A 19,506-nucleotide genomic window follows, 5' to 3' on the forward strand; every position below is an offset into this window, starting at 1 on the left:
TAAATTTAATAATCATTTTTCAGGTTTAATTAGAAGTATTTCAGCTGGCTAGTCTGCATCAACAAAATCTTTCCCTGTAAGCTGTAAGATAAAAGAAACTCCTTACCAGCAGCACAACAGTTTGGCTTTTGAAAAAAAATTAAGCTACCTTTTACTGAAAAAATTAAGCCATTTTTTACTGATCAGACAGTATATTAAGGTCCAGTAATTAAAATGTTGTGGGTCCCAGATTTGAACCCAGCCACTGCTTTAATTTTGAATAAAATTATCAGGAATGGCGGCTGAAGATATACATTATAAGGAGCCCCCCTTGTTCCGCCAACGGCCTTATCAAATAGGGTGGAGGAGCGGACAGACTTTTACAGTAACTTATTACCCTTGGTGAGAGGAACTGCCTTTAGAAGACAGAAGAATCAGCAATGATCAACTGTATAAGGATGCACAAGACAACAGAAACCACTGCATTTGAGACACACACCATCTATATACAGGACGTGTGACTGTACCTGAAAAAAGTGTCATGATGGACTCTCCACTAGCAAAAGATTCTAGATTAGTCCTCCATTCAGACTGCCATGCAGGAGATAATCATGAGACAAAGACGGAATAATCAATGAATTTGTAACATTCTACGGGTCTGAGTGTGGGATGTCATCAGTCTGAATGTGGCAGGGAAGCCAAAAAAATCTGAAATGGGAAATGAGAAAGTCCAGAATAGTTACAGTAGGGATCAGTGAAGTGAAATGGCAAGAAGGTAAGTATTTCTAGTCAGATGAATATAGGGTAAGAGCAACAGCAGTAAAAAATTATATAACAAGAGTAGGATTAGTTATGAATAGAAATATATGGCTGAGAGTGATCACTGAACAGTTCAGTGAAAGGGTTATTCTCATCAGAATCGACAGATAACCAATGCCAACAACAATAGTTCCAATATGCATGTCAATGTCACAAGGAGGAGAGAAAGTATATGAGAATAATGAACACATAATTCAGTATGAAAAGAGAGATGATAATTAATAATGGACATGTAATTCAGGAAGGAACAGGGATGATAATTAATAATGGACATGTAATTCAGGAAGGGACAGGGATGATAATTATATTATTATGGGGGATTGAAATGTGGTAATGGATTAGTGTTGTGGGAGAACATGGGCTTGGTAGCAGGAATAAAAGGAGATACACTAATTGAGTTCGGCAATACATTTCAGATGGTAATAGTGAATACTCTAAATAACAAGACGAGAAGGTATGCTTGGGAAAGGCAGATTTCAGCTGGTTTATGTAATGGTCAGACAGAGACTCCAAAATTGGTTTCTGGATTGTAAGGCACTATCAGTAGCATATACAGAAGCCGATAGCAATTTAGTAATGCTGAAGAGTAGACTGAAGTTAAAGAGAATTGTCCGGAACAATCAATGTGGAAGACAGTGGGATACTGAAGTACTGAGGAATGATGAGAGGCATTTGAAGTTCTATGAGGCTGTTGATATTGGCTTAACAAATACCACAGTAGGCAGGTTGATTGAAACGGAATGGAAATCTCTAAAAGGGCAAACACAGAAAGGGGGCAAACACGGAAACACAGATAAACGTAGGTACAAGGAAGGGAGCTGTTAAGAATTCCTGGGTAACAGAAGAGATACTTCAACTGAACGAATAAAGAAGAAAGTAGAAAATACGAAAACATCTGGGAATGACAGGAATACAATGACATAAGTCATTAGGAATGAAATTAATAGGAAGTGCATGAAAACCATCGTGAAATGGCTGCAGGAAAAATGTGAACAAATTGAAAAAGAAATGGTCATTGGAAAGACAGTGTATAGAAACGTCAAAAAAACCTTTGGCGAAATTAAAACCAAGGGCTTCAGTATTAAGAGTGCAATGGAATTCCACTGTTCAACAATGAGTAAGGGGTGGATAAGTGAAAAGAATACACTGAAGAACTCTATGAGGGGGGACATAAAAGATGAAGAAATAGGGCTCAATATGATAGATATAGGAGGTCCAGTATTAGAGTTACAGTTTAACAGGGCTTTGGAAGACTAGCAATCAAATAAGGCAGAAGGGATAAATAATATATCTTCAGACTTTATAAATCGCATAACTATTCAAAAGTTGGTGTGTAGAATCTATTAGACTGGGAATACACTGCTGGAAATGGAAAAAAGAACAAACTGACACCGGTGTGTCAGACCCACCATACTTGCTCCGGACACTGCGAGAGGGCTGTACAAGCAATGATCACACGCACGGCACAGCGGACACACCAGAAACCGCGGTGTTGGCCGTCGAATGGCGCTAGCTGCGCAGCATTTGTGCACCGCCGCCGTCAGTGTCAGCCAGTTTGCCGTGGCATACGGAGCTCCATCGCAGTCTTTAACACTGGTAGCATGCCGCGACAGCGTGGACGTGAACCGTATGTGCAGTTGACGGACTTTGAGCGAGGGCGTATAGTGGGCATGCGGGAGGCCGGGTGGACGTACCGCCGAATTGCTCAACACATGTTGTCGCCAGCAGTCGGCGGAAGGTGCACGTGCCCATCGACCTGGGACCGGACCGCAGCGACGCACGCCAAGACCGTAGGATCCTACGCAGTGCCGTAGGGGACCGCACCGACACTTCCCAGCAAATTAGGGACACTGTTGCTCCTGGGGTATCGGCGAGGACCATTCGCAACCGTCTCCATGAAGCTGGGCTATGGTCCCGCACACCGTTAGGCCGTCTTCCGCTCACGCCCCAACATCGTGCAGCCCACCTCCAGTGGTGTAGCGACAGGCGTGAATGGAGGGACGAATGGAGACGTGTCGTCTTCAGCGATGAGAGTCGCTTCTGCCTTGGTGCCAATGATGGTCGTATGCGTGTTTGGCGCCGTGCAGGTGAGCGCCACAATCAGGACTGCATACGACCGAGGCACACAGGGCCAACACCCGGCGTCATGGTGTGGGGAGCGATCTCCTACACTGGCCGTACACCACTGGTGATCGTCGAGGGGACACTGAATAGTGCACGGTACATCCAAACTGTCATCGAACCCATCGTTCTACCATTCCTAGACCGGCAAGGGAACTTGCTGTTCCAACAGGACAATGCACGTCCGCATGTATCCCGTGCCACCCAACGTGCTCTAGAAGGTGTAAGTCAACTACCCTGGCCAGCAAGATCTCCGGATCTGTCCCCCATTGAGCATGTTTGGGACTGGATGAAGCGTCGTCTCACGCGGTCTGCACGTCCAGCACGAACGCTGGTCCAACTGAGGCGTCAGGTGGAAATGGCATGGCAAGCCGTTCCACAGGACTACATCCAGCATCTCTACGATCGTCTCCATGGGAGAATAGCAGCCTGCATTGCTGCGAAAGGTGGATATACACTGTACTAGTGCCGACATTGTGCATGCTCTGTTGCCTGTGTCTATGTGCCTGTGGTTCTGTCAGTGTGATCATGTGATGTATCTGACCCCAGGAATGTGTCAATAAAGTTTCCCCTTCCTGGGACAATGAATTCACGGTGTTCTTATTTCAATTTCCAGGAGTGTATATCATGACGCTTTCTGACAGATATCCACACAATCCCCAAGATAACAAGGGCAGACAAGTGCGAGAACTATTGCACAATCGGCGTAACAGCTTGTTCACTCAAGCTGCTGACAATAATACACCGAAGAATGGAAGCACCTGTTAATTCGATGGTTAATTTGTCTTTAGGAAAGGTAGACACCAACGATGCAGTTCTGATGTTGTAACTGATAATGGCAACTAAACTTAAGAAAAATGAAGACATATTTATAAACGTAGCGAGTTAGAAAAAGCCTTTGAAATGTGAAATGATGCAAAATGTTCAAAATTTTGAGAAAAATAGGAGTAAGATCTAGAGGTGTGGGTGATACAGACAATGTGCAAAAAGAAGAGGGAACAATAAGAATGGGAAACCAAGACCGAAGTGGATTAAAAAGGGTGTACGACAGGAATACAGTCTTTTGGCCCTACTGTTGAGTCTAAATCATCGAAGAAGCAATACCAGAAGAAAAAAAAAAAATAAAAATAAAAATTAAAAAAAAGGTCCCAGAGTGAATTAAAATTCAGGATGAAAGCATAACAATGATAAGATTCGTTGACACTGCTATTCTCAGTGAAAGTGAAGAAGAATTACAAGAGTTGATGATGAATGGGATGAACAGTCTAATGAGTACAGGATACAGAGGAGATGTTGACACCCAGACAGTGGTCGTGCATGTGAGCTGTACTTGCATATGAGTGTGTGTGTGTGTGTGTGTGTGTGTGTGTGTGTGTGAGAGAGAGAGAGAGAGAGAGAGAGAGAGAGAGAGAGAGAGAGAGTGTGCCGAAAAGTTCTCTTGTTTAGCAGTCTTTCTGTTGTGCCTGTCTGTGGCTCAACATCTCCACTATATGGTGAGTAGCTATCTTTCTTTTCATAATACTGGAGAGTGAGACATAACTATTTTATAAAGGTGGTGGTGTATAGCTTTAATGAAAGTTCAGAACTGCATTATGCAATACACAGCTGTAACAGAACATCTGACTAGATATGATCGATTTCAGTCTAGAAGCAGACTATCATCAGATCCAACACCTATCTCAGCTATGCATTTTTGTAACTGGAATGACAGTTATCAGATGTACATTGTTCCATCACTGGCTCACCGTTGCAACACTGGAGGAGGAACAGAAAACAAGGAGCACTGTACTGGACTCCCTGCCATAGACGTTATACTGTTGATGGCTATGGCAAAGAGGGTTACACTTAAAACACTGCCCTGGTGGACACCATTCTCCTGCTCAAATTCATCAGACAGTGTGTTCCTCCCTTTTTTTATATTCCCATTTACTTCCATATTCAGGGATGCTGCAACGGCCTTATTATCACTGATTCCCTGTTCTGCACATACAGAGTCGAAAAGTTCGGGTCTGTTTGTTATCAGTAGGTCCAAGATGTTATCTCCACGAGTCAGTTCTCTGTTTAATTGCTGGAGGTAATTTTTGGATAGTGCACTCAGTATAATGTCACTCGATGCTCTGTCCCTACCACCCGTCCTAAGCATCTGAGTGTCCCAGTCTATATCTGGTAAATTGAAATCTCCACCTAAGACTATAACATGCTGAGGAAATTTATGCGAAATGTATTCCAGATTTTCTCTCAGTTGCTCTGCCACTAATGCTGTGAGTCAGGAGGTCGGGAAAAGAAGCCAATTATTAACCTAGCTCGGTTGTTGAGTATAACCTCTACCCATAATAATTCACAGGAACTATCCACTTCTATTTCACTACAGGATAAACTACTACTAACAGCAACAAACATGCCACCAACGGTTGCATGCAATCTATCCTTTCTAAACACCATCTGTGCCTTTGTAAAAATTATGGCAGAATTTATCTCTGGCTTCAGCCAGCTTTCCGTACCTATGACGATTTCAGCTTCAGTGCTTTCTATCAGCACTTGAAGTTCAGATACTTTACCAAAGCAGGTTCGACAGTTTACAATTACAATACCGATTGCTGCTTGGTCCCCGCATGTCCTGACTTTGCCCCACACCCTTTGAGGCTGTTGCCCTTTCTGTACTTGTCCAAGGCCATCTAACCTAAAAATCCTCCCAGTCCACACCACACAACCCCTGCTACCCGTGTAGCCGCCTGCTGTGTGTAGTGGACTCCTGACCTATCCAGCGGAACCCGAAACCCCACCACCCTATGGCGCAAGTCGAGGAATCTGCAGCCCACACGGTTGCAGAACCGTCTCAGTCTCTGATTCAGACCCTCCACTCGGCTCTGTACCAAAGGTCCGCAGTCAGTCCTGTCGACAATGCTGCAGATGGTGAACTCTGCTTTCATCCCGCTAGCGAGACTGGCAGTCTTCGCCAAATCAGATAGCCGCCGAAAGCCAGAGAGGATTTCCTCCGATCCATAGCGACACATATCAGTGGTGCCGACGTGAGCGACCACCTGCAGATGGGTGCACCCTGTACCCTTCATGGCATCCGGAAGGAACCTTTCCACATCTGCAATGACTCCCCCTGGTATGCACACGGAGTGCACATTGGTTTTCTTCCCCTCCCTTGCAGCCATATCACTTAGGAGCCCCATTACGCACCTGACGTTGGAGCTCTCAACTATCAGTAAGCCCACCCTCTGCGACTGCCCAGATCTTGCAGACTGAGGAGCAACCTCTGGAACAGGACAAGCAGCCATGTCTGGCAGAAGATCAACATCAGCCGGAGACAGAGCCTGAGGTTTCAGACAAACTGGAGAGGCCTTCCGTTCAGCCCTCCGGAATGTCGTTCACCCCCTGCCACACCTCTAGACGACCTCCCACTCTACCACGGGTGAGGGGTCAGCCTCAATGTGGGCGGTATCCTGGGCAGCCAAAGCCGTAGTCCGATCGGGGGATGTGTGGGACGAGCTGGCTGTCCTCAGCAAACCCCTGTCCGGACCCCCCACAGTGGTGCCCATTGGCAACAGCCTCAAGCTGTGTGACCGAAGCCAACACTGCCTGAAGCTGGGAGCGAAGGAATGCCAACTCAGTCCGCATCCGAACACAGCAGTCACAGTCCCTATCCATGCTAAATACTGTTGTGCAAAGAACGTCTGAACAAATCTACAGAGAGCACAAACAATTTGACACAAAATTTAAACAGTTATTAAAATACAAGACTGCCTAGTAAATGTAGTAATGCTGCTACTTGCACACTGCTCGGCAGCAGAAGGCTAACTGTACTGTCAGTAATGTACAAAAACTATTTGAAAGAAATAAACAAATGACAGATGACTACATGACTTTACACATTACAGATATTAAAATGCAAATCTGCCCCTGCTAAATATGAAACTACACAATGATTTGGCGGATTTAGCTAAACAAGTGCGCTAAGAACACTCAAATAAATTTTCAATTTCACTACAACACTTATATGAACGCTAAATAAGCTACTTGCTGCTACTTGTGCACTATTGACACACTGCTCGGCAGCAGAAGGCTAACTTGGGAATACATAGGGGACGTCTTCTGTTGTGGAGCTCCATGTTCTACATGTGCTAAACGGTGTGCTCTGGAACACTTATGCCTGCACCAACATCATACTCCGACATCAAATCTAACTTTCCTGCTTTACAGAGTGGGCAAGCTCCTGACCACATTCTGTGATGAGGTGCAGGCATCTAACACATTGTTGCCTATTTGTGGTTTTGTTGTCCTTCAACCACTTTCCATATGCTTGTTCCCTGGTGCTGGCCAACAACAATCTGCCCTGTGTCAAAATCGGTCATACCAGTGTATTACCAAATTTGCAGCCTGTATTATTGCTAGAATGATTTCCCATTCTTCTCTGCTCTACTTATGTACTTTCCTTGCCATGTAACATGCCTGCAACACTGTCAGGCAGCATTTGATCTCGTGGTGGGGAGTGATCGTAACATTATGGCTCAGCAGTGTATATTCTCATCTATTATCTCACCAAGCAAAATAGTAGACGAACTATCTCATTTGATGCCAATAAACTATATTGCCCTTTAGTGCAATCGCTGCAATAATCAAATCAAAGAATATGAATAATTTACCAGTAGTGATGCGATTATAGGCAGTTCGTATACACATTCAGTGACAAGCAAAACAGTGATTTACATAGCTTTGTAGAGTTAACAAAAGGAATTGATAGTTTTCCGCAGACCCTTGATTTCACAGTTACTTCTTAGGTAGTCCTAGTGCTCATTACCACTATATACAAAGGGTCACTCCAAAAGAAAAGCACACTATTTTTGTAAAAATCCAGTTTTCATTCTGCACATGTGAAAGTTTTACAGTGTGTAGATACATCCTTCATGCTTGTTTCCAAACTTAGTTCAACCTGTTCACGTGAGTGGCGCCATCACAGCATGTCTTCAAGATGGCTGCTACACTTGACGTTCATCAGAAGCAATGTGCTGTCATAGAATTCCTGTGCTGTGAAAACGAGACAGTGGGAAACATCCGTAAGAGATGCTACTGTCGATCACAGTACAGTTAGTCGTGGGCAAGCAGGTTACATGATGAAAGTGGGCACGGCAATATTGAGGATTGTCCTCGCAGTGGCAGGCCTCGTACTGCACACTGCCAAGTACCACCATAAATTCTGATGCATATGTGACGACACTGAAGAAACTTCAAGCTCGACTGAGTTGTGTTCGACCACATTGGCAAAAGCAGGATGTTTTGCTGTTGCACGACAATGCACGGCCACACGTCAGTCAAAAACCATGGAAGCGATCACAAAACTCGGATTGACACCATTGAAACACCCGCCTTACAGTCCTGACCTGGCTCCATGTGACTATCATCTCTTTGGGAAACTGAAAGACTCTCTTCATGGAACAAGGTTTGAAGATGATGACCCCCTTGTGCACGCTGCCAAACAGTGGCTCCAACAGGTTGATCCAGAATTTTACCGTGCGGGTATACAGGCGCTGGTTCCAAGATGGTGTAAGGCAGTAGACAGGGATGGAAATTTTGTGGAGAATGAAAATATTGTTCCTGAAGGATGTACCTACAAGCTGTAAAACTTCCAAACATGTAGAATAAAAGATGGATTTAAAAAAAATAGTGTGCATTTCTTTCGGAGTGACCCTCGTATGTTATTTCCCATATTGTTTTTCATCAAAAAGCTCTTATATGAAATAAATGTGTTAGTGTCACTTTGTTCAATCCTTTGTTTCTGTTCTAATTTTACTTAGCGCTCTTAAGATAGATTTGACAGTGTAGCAACTCCCAAGGAAGCATACTGCAGGTTGCAACTTACCAATACCTGCTATAAGATATTAAAACTGTAGACCATGTTCTTCTATGACATTGCATTTACAAATACTTACTGCATAGACATTTGCATATGATCTACAATTTTAGTATATGTAGTTGGTTTTTAATAAGGTTGTCTTCACATGTGTTTTGAGGGCACTGTCAGAATTGTTACTCTAACTGAAGAAATCCCAATCATACAAAACTGATCTTAAACATCTAAAAAGAGAAATGAGGAGGAGGAGGAGGAGGAGGAGGAGGAAGAGGAGGAAGAGGAGGAAGAGGAGGAGGAGGAGGAGGAGGAGGAGAAGAAGAAGAAGAAAACTAAGCAGTTATAGTACACAACGGCTGTTCAAAATGTAAGATGACTTTTAAATTGCACGGGCAATGTGTATTCGATTATCGATCTTTTTTGTGTTACGTTGGTACACATGTTCCGAACATGTGTTCACAGTTTCAAGTGTACAGCATACTTCATTACTTTTTGATAGATAGACAGAATAGACATCTTTTAGTGTGCTCGGCGATTTTTGATTATTATAAAAAAAGGAGCAAAGAATTTGCATCGAATTTTGTGTGGAAAATGGAATCAAGTGCTGTAAAACACTTGAAATGTTGACAGTGGCATACATTGAGTCTGCTCTAAGTAAAAATAAAGTTTACAAGTGGTACAAGCTCTTCCAAGATGGCTGAGAAGATGCCAATGACGAATCTCACTCTGGAAGCCCCAGCACATCAACAACAGATCATAACGTCAAAGCTGTGAAAAAAATTGTTTTGGAAATTGTCGAATTACCTTAAGAGAAGTTGCTGAGGATGTTGGCATATCGTTCGGCTCGTGTCATGCAATTTTTTTGGATGCCTTGGGCTCGAGATGTTTTGTTCCAAAACTTTTCAATTTTGATCAGAAGAACCGTTGCATAAGTATTACTCAGGAGCTCTTGAATGACATCAATGGAGATCCTGATTTGCTCAAAAGGGTCATAACTGGTGACAAAACATGGATTTACAGTTATGACGTTGAAACCAAAGCCCAATTGTATCAATGAAACCATCCCGGAGAGCCAAGACCAAGAAAGCATGCCAAGTTCACTCAAATATCAGAGTTTTGCTCACTTTCTCCCCCCCTCCAAATGACAATGGCGTAGTGTGTCATGAATTTCTGCCTCTCAAGGTTTTATGGTCAGTAAGGAGTATTACCTTGACATTATGCAACATTTGTGAGAAGCAATACGCAAAAAACATGCGGAATTGTGGAAAAGCAAATCATAGCTTTTGCAACACGACAATGCAACTTCCCATTCATTGTTATTTGTGAGAGATTTTTTGGCCAAAAACAACCTGACAATCATGACTCACCAGATTTGGCCCCTTGTCACTTTTTCCTGTTCCCAAAACTGAAGAGACCTATGAAAGGATGAAGAGTGAACGATTGAGGAAATAAAAACCTGCATTGCTGGAAGTATTCAAGGCTGTACTAAAAAGTCCTTTTCAGAAGTGCTTCAACGATTGGAAAAGCATTGGCGCAAGTGAATTTTATCTGAGGGGGATTACTTACTTACAACATGAATATTGATGAATAAATAAATATTTTTTCATAAAAATTTAAGGTCACCTTACTTTTTGAACTCACTTCACATCACTGACAAAATTGGTAGCTGTTTCACACAACAAAAGACAGGATCTCTCATATTGGAAACACACTACTCAATCTCACCATTATCTCAACTAATTTCAACAAAGAAATCAATGTGTGGCATTAACTACAAGCAAAATTATTACACTTTTAATTAATGAACAGGTCTGAATCACTAATATTATTCAATCATGCATTAATGATCAATCACCTGCAACATCTTGAGACTGAACTCTGCATCACAATTACTTAAACATGTAAAGATAGTTTTTCCATCTCCAATTTGGGTTTCAGCGTACCTGTAAACAAATTTAAATCATGAGAGTTTTGCAACAGTATTTATTAGCTGTATTAGTACCTTACTGATAATTTTACTACAGTTTTAGTAACACAATAATACAACTTAACAGTTACAGGCAATTGATTATAAAAGGATCTGTTGAGACCGAAGGATCTGTTGAGACCGAGCACCAGAGTATATATATTTTGGAAAAGATGACATTTCATTTGAGGAGACAGTGATAGACTGACTATAAAGTTTCATTTATTTGTAACACAGTCACTTATTACAACAAACTGTACGCCTATATAACTTTTTGGAAGAACAGTTTCAGTTTATTTTAGTGGTATTCAAGAGTTAGTAAGGTTAAATAAAATAGCTCCTGCATAACGGTGTTCTGAATACTCTATAAATCTCATGTGGCTTGTGACAACGCAAGCTGGGATATTTTTACTTCCCCTCTTGTTTTGTCATCTGCCTCCTTAAATCAGTTTTTTCACTCTTACCTAATTACTATTGACATATGAGAGTATAATCTGCATTTCCATAAAAGAGAAAGATTGACCCTCAGTTTTAAAGAATATAAAACAAGATCTAATTTTGTGCTTACTTTTATGTATGTAATTGATTTCCTAAGTTATTTTGACTATTCATAGTTAATAATTTCATTTTAGGGTGAACTCAATGATTGTTTCATAACTTAAATTCTATTGCTGACTTATAAACAAATAGAAATTCTGTACTAAATATAATTTTAAAGTATATATTTGGCTCTATTTGAAAACATGTTAGCAAAGCCAGCCCTCAATTAATTCCAAAGGAATTAACAGTTTTGTCAAAAGTATAGTTTGCATAACTATATATGTTAATTTCATGATTTAAACAAATAATTCGGCTTAACTCTTGTAGTAGAAGAAACTGTTAAAAAGAACCAATTTTTCGATGTATTCAGTTACTCGAATGAGTTAAGTTTTAATCGTAATTTTTGTAAATTTAACTTCGAACAATGTGTGGTTTCAGCACCTATTATTGTGAGGATATATAAGGGCCCGGTTTTTGGTCACGAGACAGTCCACGGCCAAGTTTCAGACAAAAAACCTGTGTTGGTTAGAACAACAACAATGCTTCAACTTAACTGTGAAATAAGTGTTACACAATTAGGCCATGTTTTAAAACAATGACAGTGTCTGCTCCATACGTATCTTTCTATTCTTCAAGACCTGTGAACTTTGTGGTTAGGTTTTGCTGCTCGTAGGTGTTCAACGGTAAACTATTGTAGCAGTATGTGGAGGTTTGCCTGCAACCTATTAACGAGGATTATCGAAACTTAAACAATAGTGCACTGGCCATATAACTGTGTATTATTGGGGGTTGTGAACAGTGAAAGTAAAGAATTGTGAAACGCAACTGTGCACCTGTCAGCTACATCATTTAAAGCAGTGAGTGTTATACTTCCACACTCCATTTTTCAGCCAATGTAGCAACGCAGTACATCAACACCAAGGACAATCAACGAAGAGATAAAGAAGGCGAACCATCACAGGCTCTTTCAGCTTTAAAAATACAGAGATTTTTCTGTTACACAATTAGTTGTATTTACTACGTCCATTGCATTCAATGGCACACTCCAAAAAAATTTACCATACCACACACCAGTAAAGAAAAGGGCACTGATAGTCACAGTGAGATAAAGGTACAAAAAAACCTAGACAAGTGAGACTAAGACTCTTACTCCAAGGGTTCTGTATACACAACTAGTATTCAGACAGGTACTGAGCTGGCTGTTTCATTTACTTTTATCCAGTTTCAGAAGAAGAGAACATTTCTCTTTAATCACAAATATTTGGTATTCTTTGTTACAAATTATTGTACTAGTTTTTTTAGAAGATATTTTCAACTCTTTTTATAAAGCACTATCAAAATAACAGTGATCAAACCAGGTGACAAGCAATGATGATTTTGAGGGAATCCTGATCAAGTCAAGCATCCTAGATCCACTTGGGAAAGACTGCTCTACTTTACGCCTTCTCTCACCGCTGCTAATTCTAGTGATCTATTGTTTGCTTCAAAACACAATCACTGAATGTTAAAATGTAAAAGGGGCCACTTATACACAAGACAAAATACCTGTGATTACTGGAGTCAGAGGGACACATTTTTTAGGTTAGAGTCAGCTTACAGACAGAGAGTATTGAAAGAGATTAAAACAGAACAGTGCCATGATGTCTGTAGCAGTATCGTCGAACGGGGTGATTTTGGACACCGGGGCGAATTCGGACAGTATGGCTTATTTGCTCTTTGCCACTGCATAGAAACAAAGAGTTACTTCAGAATGAGATTTTCACTCTGCAGCGGAGTGTGCGCTGATATGAAACTTCCTGACAGATGAAAACTGTGTGCCAGACCGAGACTCGAACTCGGGACCTTTGCCTTTCGCAGGCAAGTGCTCCACCAACTGAGCTACCCCAGCACGACTCACGCCCCGTCCTCATATCTTCAATTCCGCCAGTACCTTGTCTTCTACCTTTAACTAACTTTACAGAAGCTCTCCTGCGAACCTTGCAGGACTAGCACTCCTGAAAGAAAGGATATTGCGGAGACACGGCTTAGCCACAGCCTGGGAGAGGAATAATTGACGAACAGTCTCAGTGTTAAAAATCCATGCATTATCGTGAAGTGGAAACTTCCTATTGTTGCGCCAAGTGGGAAGTTATTGTAACGGTAATTGTTGATGGGCTCAGTAGCTATGAGGATTGAGACAATTTCTGTACAAGTTTGTCGAGTTTCTTGTGCAAGGTTATAAAATAACGACGCTTTTTGTAAAACTGTGTACTGTGTGGGGTGATTTCAGACAATGCCAAGAACGAATAAGAGCAGGAGAGGTGCTACAGTATGGTGTAATTATGACCCGGAACTTTTAGATAAAGCTGTTCGTAATATTTAGAGTGGTAAATTATCATACAGAAAAGCGTGAGATTTGTATGGTATACCTAAATCAACCCTACAAAATAAAGTGCAGAAAGCACATCTGGGGGAAAAGAGGGGGGTGGGGGGGGGTGTACTAAATTGGATATTAGATATTTAGTTAAAGGCTAACTTGATAAATCTGGCTGAAAAGAGAAGCAATTTCGTAATAATTTGCCAGGAGAAGAATAGGTGCATTTATTCCTCGAACAACAGTCAGAAGATCTTTCTGTTCGCTTAAGCGAAAATATTAAATGAGCTCATGCAGAACTTATCTGTAATATATAAAATTCATTATATCATTCCATATTACTTATTTGTAACAAAGGGCTACCTTAAAATTTGTAAAACGTAACCAAAATCAAATAAAAAGCATGTAGAATTTCAAAAAAGGCAGTAACTGTCCAAATTCACCCTCTATATACTGTAACTTCGGACAGAGATTTAAAAAACACATGTGTCCGAAATCACCCCAATCCATGGGGTGACTTCGGATACTTTACTTAACTGCCTCAGATAAATATACCTTCACATACACTTTCTGGTTCTGGGATATTTTATTTGTTACACATATACCCTACCACTTCCATAACAGTCAATTTAATCTAACAATATATATGAAAGTTACAATCAAAATAACGACAAAACCGTCCAAAATCACCCCGTTTGACAGTATCCAGAGAAATAAAATTTGTGTGTTTCATCAGAACATTAGACGATCAGAAAATAAGACAGATGAGCTTCTTGTGTGCCTAGAAAATGCGGTAAATTCTGAAGGTATAGATGTTTTATGTCTCTCTGAACACCATGTAACCGCAGGGATGGAGAAGTTAAATTTAAGGGATTACAGATCAGCATCTTATTCATGTAGAGTCAACATGGAAAAAGGAGGAGTTGCTACTTATATAAAAACTGGACACAAAGTAAAAAATATTGAAACAAATAGATTTTGTGTAGATCATATGCTTGGAGTATGTGCTTGTGAATTGCTACTGCAATATACTTCTATAAAAATTGTAACAATCTACAGATCCCCTCAAGGTAACCTTCAGCTATTCATGAAAAATCTAGAGGCATCATTGAGCTACCTGTCAGACAATAAGAAGGACTTAGTGGTTTGTGGTGATGTTAATGTAGATTTCTTAAAAGATACAGACAGGAAAAATGAGCTAGAATCTTTGTTTGGTTGTTTCAATCTAGTATCTACTGTAAATTTTCCAACTCGTGTGCAGCAGGAGAGTAGGTCACTTGTCGATAACATTTTCATACACAGTGCTCAGGCAGAAACAATTAATGTGTACCCAGTTGTTAATGGGCTATCTGATCATGATGCACAGTTAATGGAAATGACACATACAGCACCTTACAGGTTTCAGGCAGGTTCATACGAGGCAGGAAGGCTTATTGGTGCGAACAGGGTACACAGTTTTGAGAGCAGCCTAGAAGAGGTAGAATGGAATGAATTACACACAGAAAATGATGATGATGCCAAATTCAATTTATTCCACTGTAAATTTGTCTCAATATTTGAGAGTTGCTTTTGTGAAACATTATCCAAAAAAGCCATTATAAAGGCAAGTAAGCCTTGGATTACTAACGGAATTAAGATTTGTTTAAGAGGAAGAGGGAAATATTTGGGCAGGCCAGAATAAGTCAGGATCCGACGTTACTTGCTTACTACAAAAGATACTGTAGTATTTTAAGGAAAGTCATTAAGAAGTCGAGAAGCTTGTGTGTTCTGACAGAAATTAATAATGTGGATAATAAGATTAAAACTATACGGAATATTGTCAAAAGGGAGACGGTGCAGCCTGACAGTGCACTGCATACCATAGGAATAAAGCTCAATGATGATGTTGTTGTTGTTGTGAGTGATAATTCACAAATTGCAAGTCTTTTCAACAATCACTTTCTGAATGTAGCAGCAAAAATAGGGATAAAGGGTTCAGTTGAAGAAGCAAAAAAAAAAAAAAATTTAAAAAAGTCATTCCCAGGACTTTAGGCCTTAGAAATAGCACAAACATCCCCCACAGAAATTAAGGGAATTATAAATATACTGAAAAACAAGAGCTCATGTGGTGTTAATGGAGTCTCTAACAGAATTTTGAAGTGTTGTTCTAATTTAATAACTGGAGTCCTTAGGGATATATGTAATGCTTCGCTGGGACAGGGAATTTTTCCAGACACACTGAAATACGCAATTGTCAAACCTCTTCCTAAGAAAGGGGACAAGAGTGACTTAAATAATTATAGACCAATCTCATTGCTGACTTCATTTTCTAAAATATTCGAAAAAGTTGTGAATTCAAGAGTAGTCTCCCATTCAAGTGAAAATAATTTACTCAGCATGTCACAGTTCGGATTTTGGAAGGATTATTTGACTGAGAATGTTATCTACACATTTACTCATCAAATAGTACAAGCCCTAAATAAAAAATTATCACCAGTTGGTATTTTCTGTGATCTCCCCAAGGCATTTGACTGTGTGCATCATGTCACACTCTTAGAAAAACTCAGGTTTTATGGAACTGAAGGCTATATACACAGTTGTTTTGAATCATAATTAACGAACAGAAAGCAAAAAGTTGTGCTGAATAACACAAATAATGTTGGAAGGGTGGTAAATTCTAGTGAATGGGGAGTTATCACACAGGGAGTCCCACAGGGTTCAATTTTGGGTCCTTGCTGTTCCTTATTCATGTGAGTGACCTCTCACTTAACTTTCAGCAAGAAGAACTAGTACTTTTTGCAGATGACATGAGTATTATAATAAATCCCATTCCAGAAAAAGCAGCTGAATCTATTGTTTAGGATGTCTTTCTAAGAATTATTAATTGGTTCTCAGAAAATGGACTCTCCTTTAATTTTGAAAGAAAAAAAAAAAACCCTCACTATATCCAGTTGCATATGTAGAACAAAAAATTTCAGTAACATTAATATTAGCACTACTCATATGTGTATCTGACTAGTTCCACATCCTATCAGTAAAATAATTGTGAAAATGATCTACAGAACATGACATAACTAAACTAACTAAACTGAAATGCATTCTAGTAATTATGGTGCAAAGTCTTGCACACGAGTTGTGTTGAAGCCATATTGTACCACATGTCAACGTAATCATCTTTTAAAGGCACTTTCACCAGTCGTTTTAGTTCCATGTGATAATTTTACAACAGAAGATCATTGGCACAAAAACTAAGTTGTCAGTACTGCACTATACACTGTGCCACATCACTGCTCCCAGCTGAAGTTAAAAATGTGATCCTTGTCCTCTCCCCGCAAAACCCCTTAAATGTGAACTCATGAATACAATATGTACAGTACTTACAAAGAGAACACAGCACTTATCATTGCCTGATTTCCCAGGAACTTCGCTCACTGGAAGAGAAGTCAAACACGTTTCTTGCCTTACCTACAGATACTCAGCCATTTCTGAAAAGCTGACAGTCAAAATTTTTCAGATTTTTTGAGATACTTTACGTGTGTCTTTTACGCACTATACCCTCAGATGAAATGGGAGTTCAGTGATCAGCATCACAGCTTCTTAATTCTGTGCCCCCTGTTCGAAATCCAATTATTATTTTTAATGTTTTCATTAATCTACCCATTTGCACAGAAAGTGAATACATGAATGTTTCTTATCTAATTATGAGGCACAAGGATGTTATATTAATTGTAAAATTACAACTGGGTTTCACTACAAGTGTCACAAATTTATTATGTAAAATGTGTGTGTGTGTGTGTGTGGTGTGTGTGTGTGTGTGTCGTATGTTGAGGGGGGTTACACTCTTTTTAAATTCTCATATTCTGATATTTTATTCTCATATTTTATTCATATGTTAATTCTTCAGGAAGATTTGGTGCATTCACATTAGAAGATGTCAATTGTAGAACCATTCGAAACACAGATATTCCAAACACTATGAGCACCACGCAAAGGCAGATGTACCACAGTGACTTTTCTTCACATTAAACTCACTTGGGAAAGAAACTGTGTTAACATTGGTGTACATTTTGCACATTGGCAATAATTTCCCTGCAAACCATGCATAATGGATCGCTTTTTCGAAAACTGGTGCTTGCGGTTGATTATGAATCAAGGTGCACTGTGGGAATTTCACCGAAAAAAATTTCAAATAATTCTCTCTCTCTCTCTCTCTCTCTCTCTCTCTCAATTCACTCATCTGAAATACAGTTAGTAGATGAATGACAACTTTATATTACTATACACTGGAAAACACCCGTTTAGTAATCATCTACAGACATGGATAAATAAATAAAAAACAACAAATATAACAACAACAACAACAACAACAACAACCAGGTTTTTAACACGTGCGCAAAATTAAGATACCGGGACACCAACCACTGAACAACCATTTCATCTGTGGCTAACACACGGTAAAAGCACATAAAGTACCTCGAAAAAATCTTGAAACTTTGACCAGAGTGTGTGTGTGTGAATAAATAATAGTGGGGGAAACATTCCACGTGGGGAAAATATATTTAAAAAACAAAGATGATGTGACTTACCAAACGAAAGCGCTGGCAGGTTGATAGACACACAAAACATACACACAAACAAGCTTTCGCAAGCAATGGTTGCTTTATCAGGAAAGAGGGAAGGAGAGGGAAAGACGAAAGGATGTGGGTTTTAAGGGAGAGGGTAAGGAGTCATTCCAATCCCGGGAGCGGAAAGACTTACCTTAGGGGGAAAAAGGGACAGGTATACACTTGAGAGCGCGCGCGCGCGCACACACACACACACACACACACACACACACACACACAGACATTTGTAAAGGCAAAGAGTTTGGGCAGAGATGTCAGTCGAGGCAGAAGTACAGAGGCAAAGATGTTGTTGAAAGACAGGTGAGGTATGAGCGGCGGCAACTTGAAATTAGCGGAGGTTGAGGCCTGGCGGATAACGAGAAGAGAGGATATACTGAAGGGCAAGTTCCCATCTCCGGAGTTCTGACAGGTTGGTGTTAGTGGGAAGTATCCAGATATCCAGATAACCCGGACGGTGTAACACTGTGCCAAGATGTGCTGGCCGTGCACCAAGGCATGTTTAGCCACAGGGTGATCCTCATTACCAACAAACGCTGTCTGCCTGTGTCCATTCATGCGAATGGACAGTTTGTTGCTGGTCATTCCCACATAGAAGGCTTCACAGTGTAGGGAGGTCAGTTGGCAAATCACGTGGGTGCTTTCACACGTGGCTCTGCCTTCGATCGTGTACACCTTCCGGGTTACAGGACTGGAGTAAGTGGTAGTGGGAGGGTGCATGGGACAGGTTTTACACTGGGGGCGGTTACAAGGGTAGGAGCCAGAGGGTAGGGAAGGTGGTTTGGGGATTTCATAGGGATGAACTAAGAGGTTACGAAGGTTAGGTGGATGGCGGAAAGACACTCTTGGTGGAGTGGGGAGGATTTCATGAATGATGGATCTCATTTCAGGGCAGGATTTGAGGAAGTAGCATCCCTGCTGGAGAGCCACATTCAGAGTCTGATCCAGTCCCGGAAAGTATCCTGTCACAAGTGCGGCACTTTTGGGGTTCTACTGTGGGAGGTTCTGGGTTTGAGGGGGTGAGGAAGTGGCTCTGATTATTTGCTTCTGTACCAGGTCGGGAGGGTAGTTGCGAGATGCGAAAGCTGTTTTCTGGTTGTTGGTGTAATGGTTCAGGGATTCCGGACTGGAGCAGATTCGTTTGCCACGAAGACCTAGGCTGTAGGGAAGGGACTGTTTGATGTAGAATGGGTGGCAGCTGTCATAATGGAGGTACTGTGGCTTGTTGGTGGGTTTGATGTGGACGGGCGTGTGAAGCTGGCCATTGGACAGA

General features: G+C 40.9%; 1 protein-coding gene across 1 annotated transcript in view; it reads right to left on the bottom strand.

The window, feature by feature from the left end:
• The window catches only part of LOC126089246 (uncharacterized), a 177,476-nt gene that overhangs the window by 94,485 nt on the left and 63,485 nt on the right, over nucleotides 1-19,506 (bottom strand). Inside the window, exon 5 of the mRNA XM_049906895.1 lies at nucleotides 10,629-10,716. Within this exon, the coding sequence (XP_049762852.1) occupies nucleotides 10,629-10,716 (88 nt within the window). The remainder of the gene's footprint in view (nucleotides 1-10,628; nucleotides 10,717-19,506) is intronic.

Source organism: Schistocerca cancellata, chromosome 1 (genome assembly GCF_023864275.1).
Source record: "Schistocerca cancellata isolate TAMUIC-IGC-003103 chromosome 1, iqSchCanc2.1, whole genome shotgun sequence".
Taxonomy (NCBI): domain Eukaryota; kingdom Metazoa; phylum Arthropoda; class Insecta; order Orthoptera; family Acrididae; genus Schistocerca; species Schistocerca cancellata.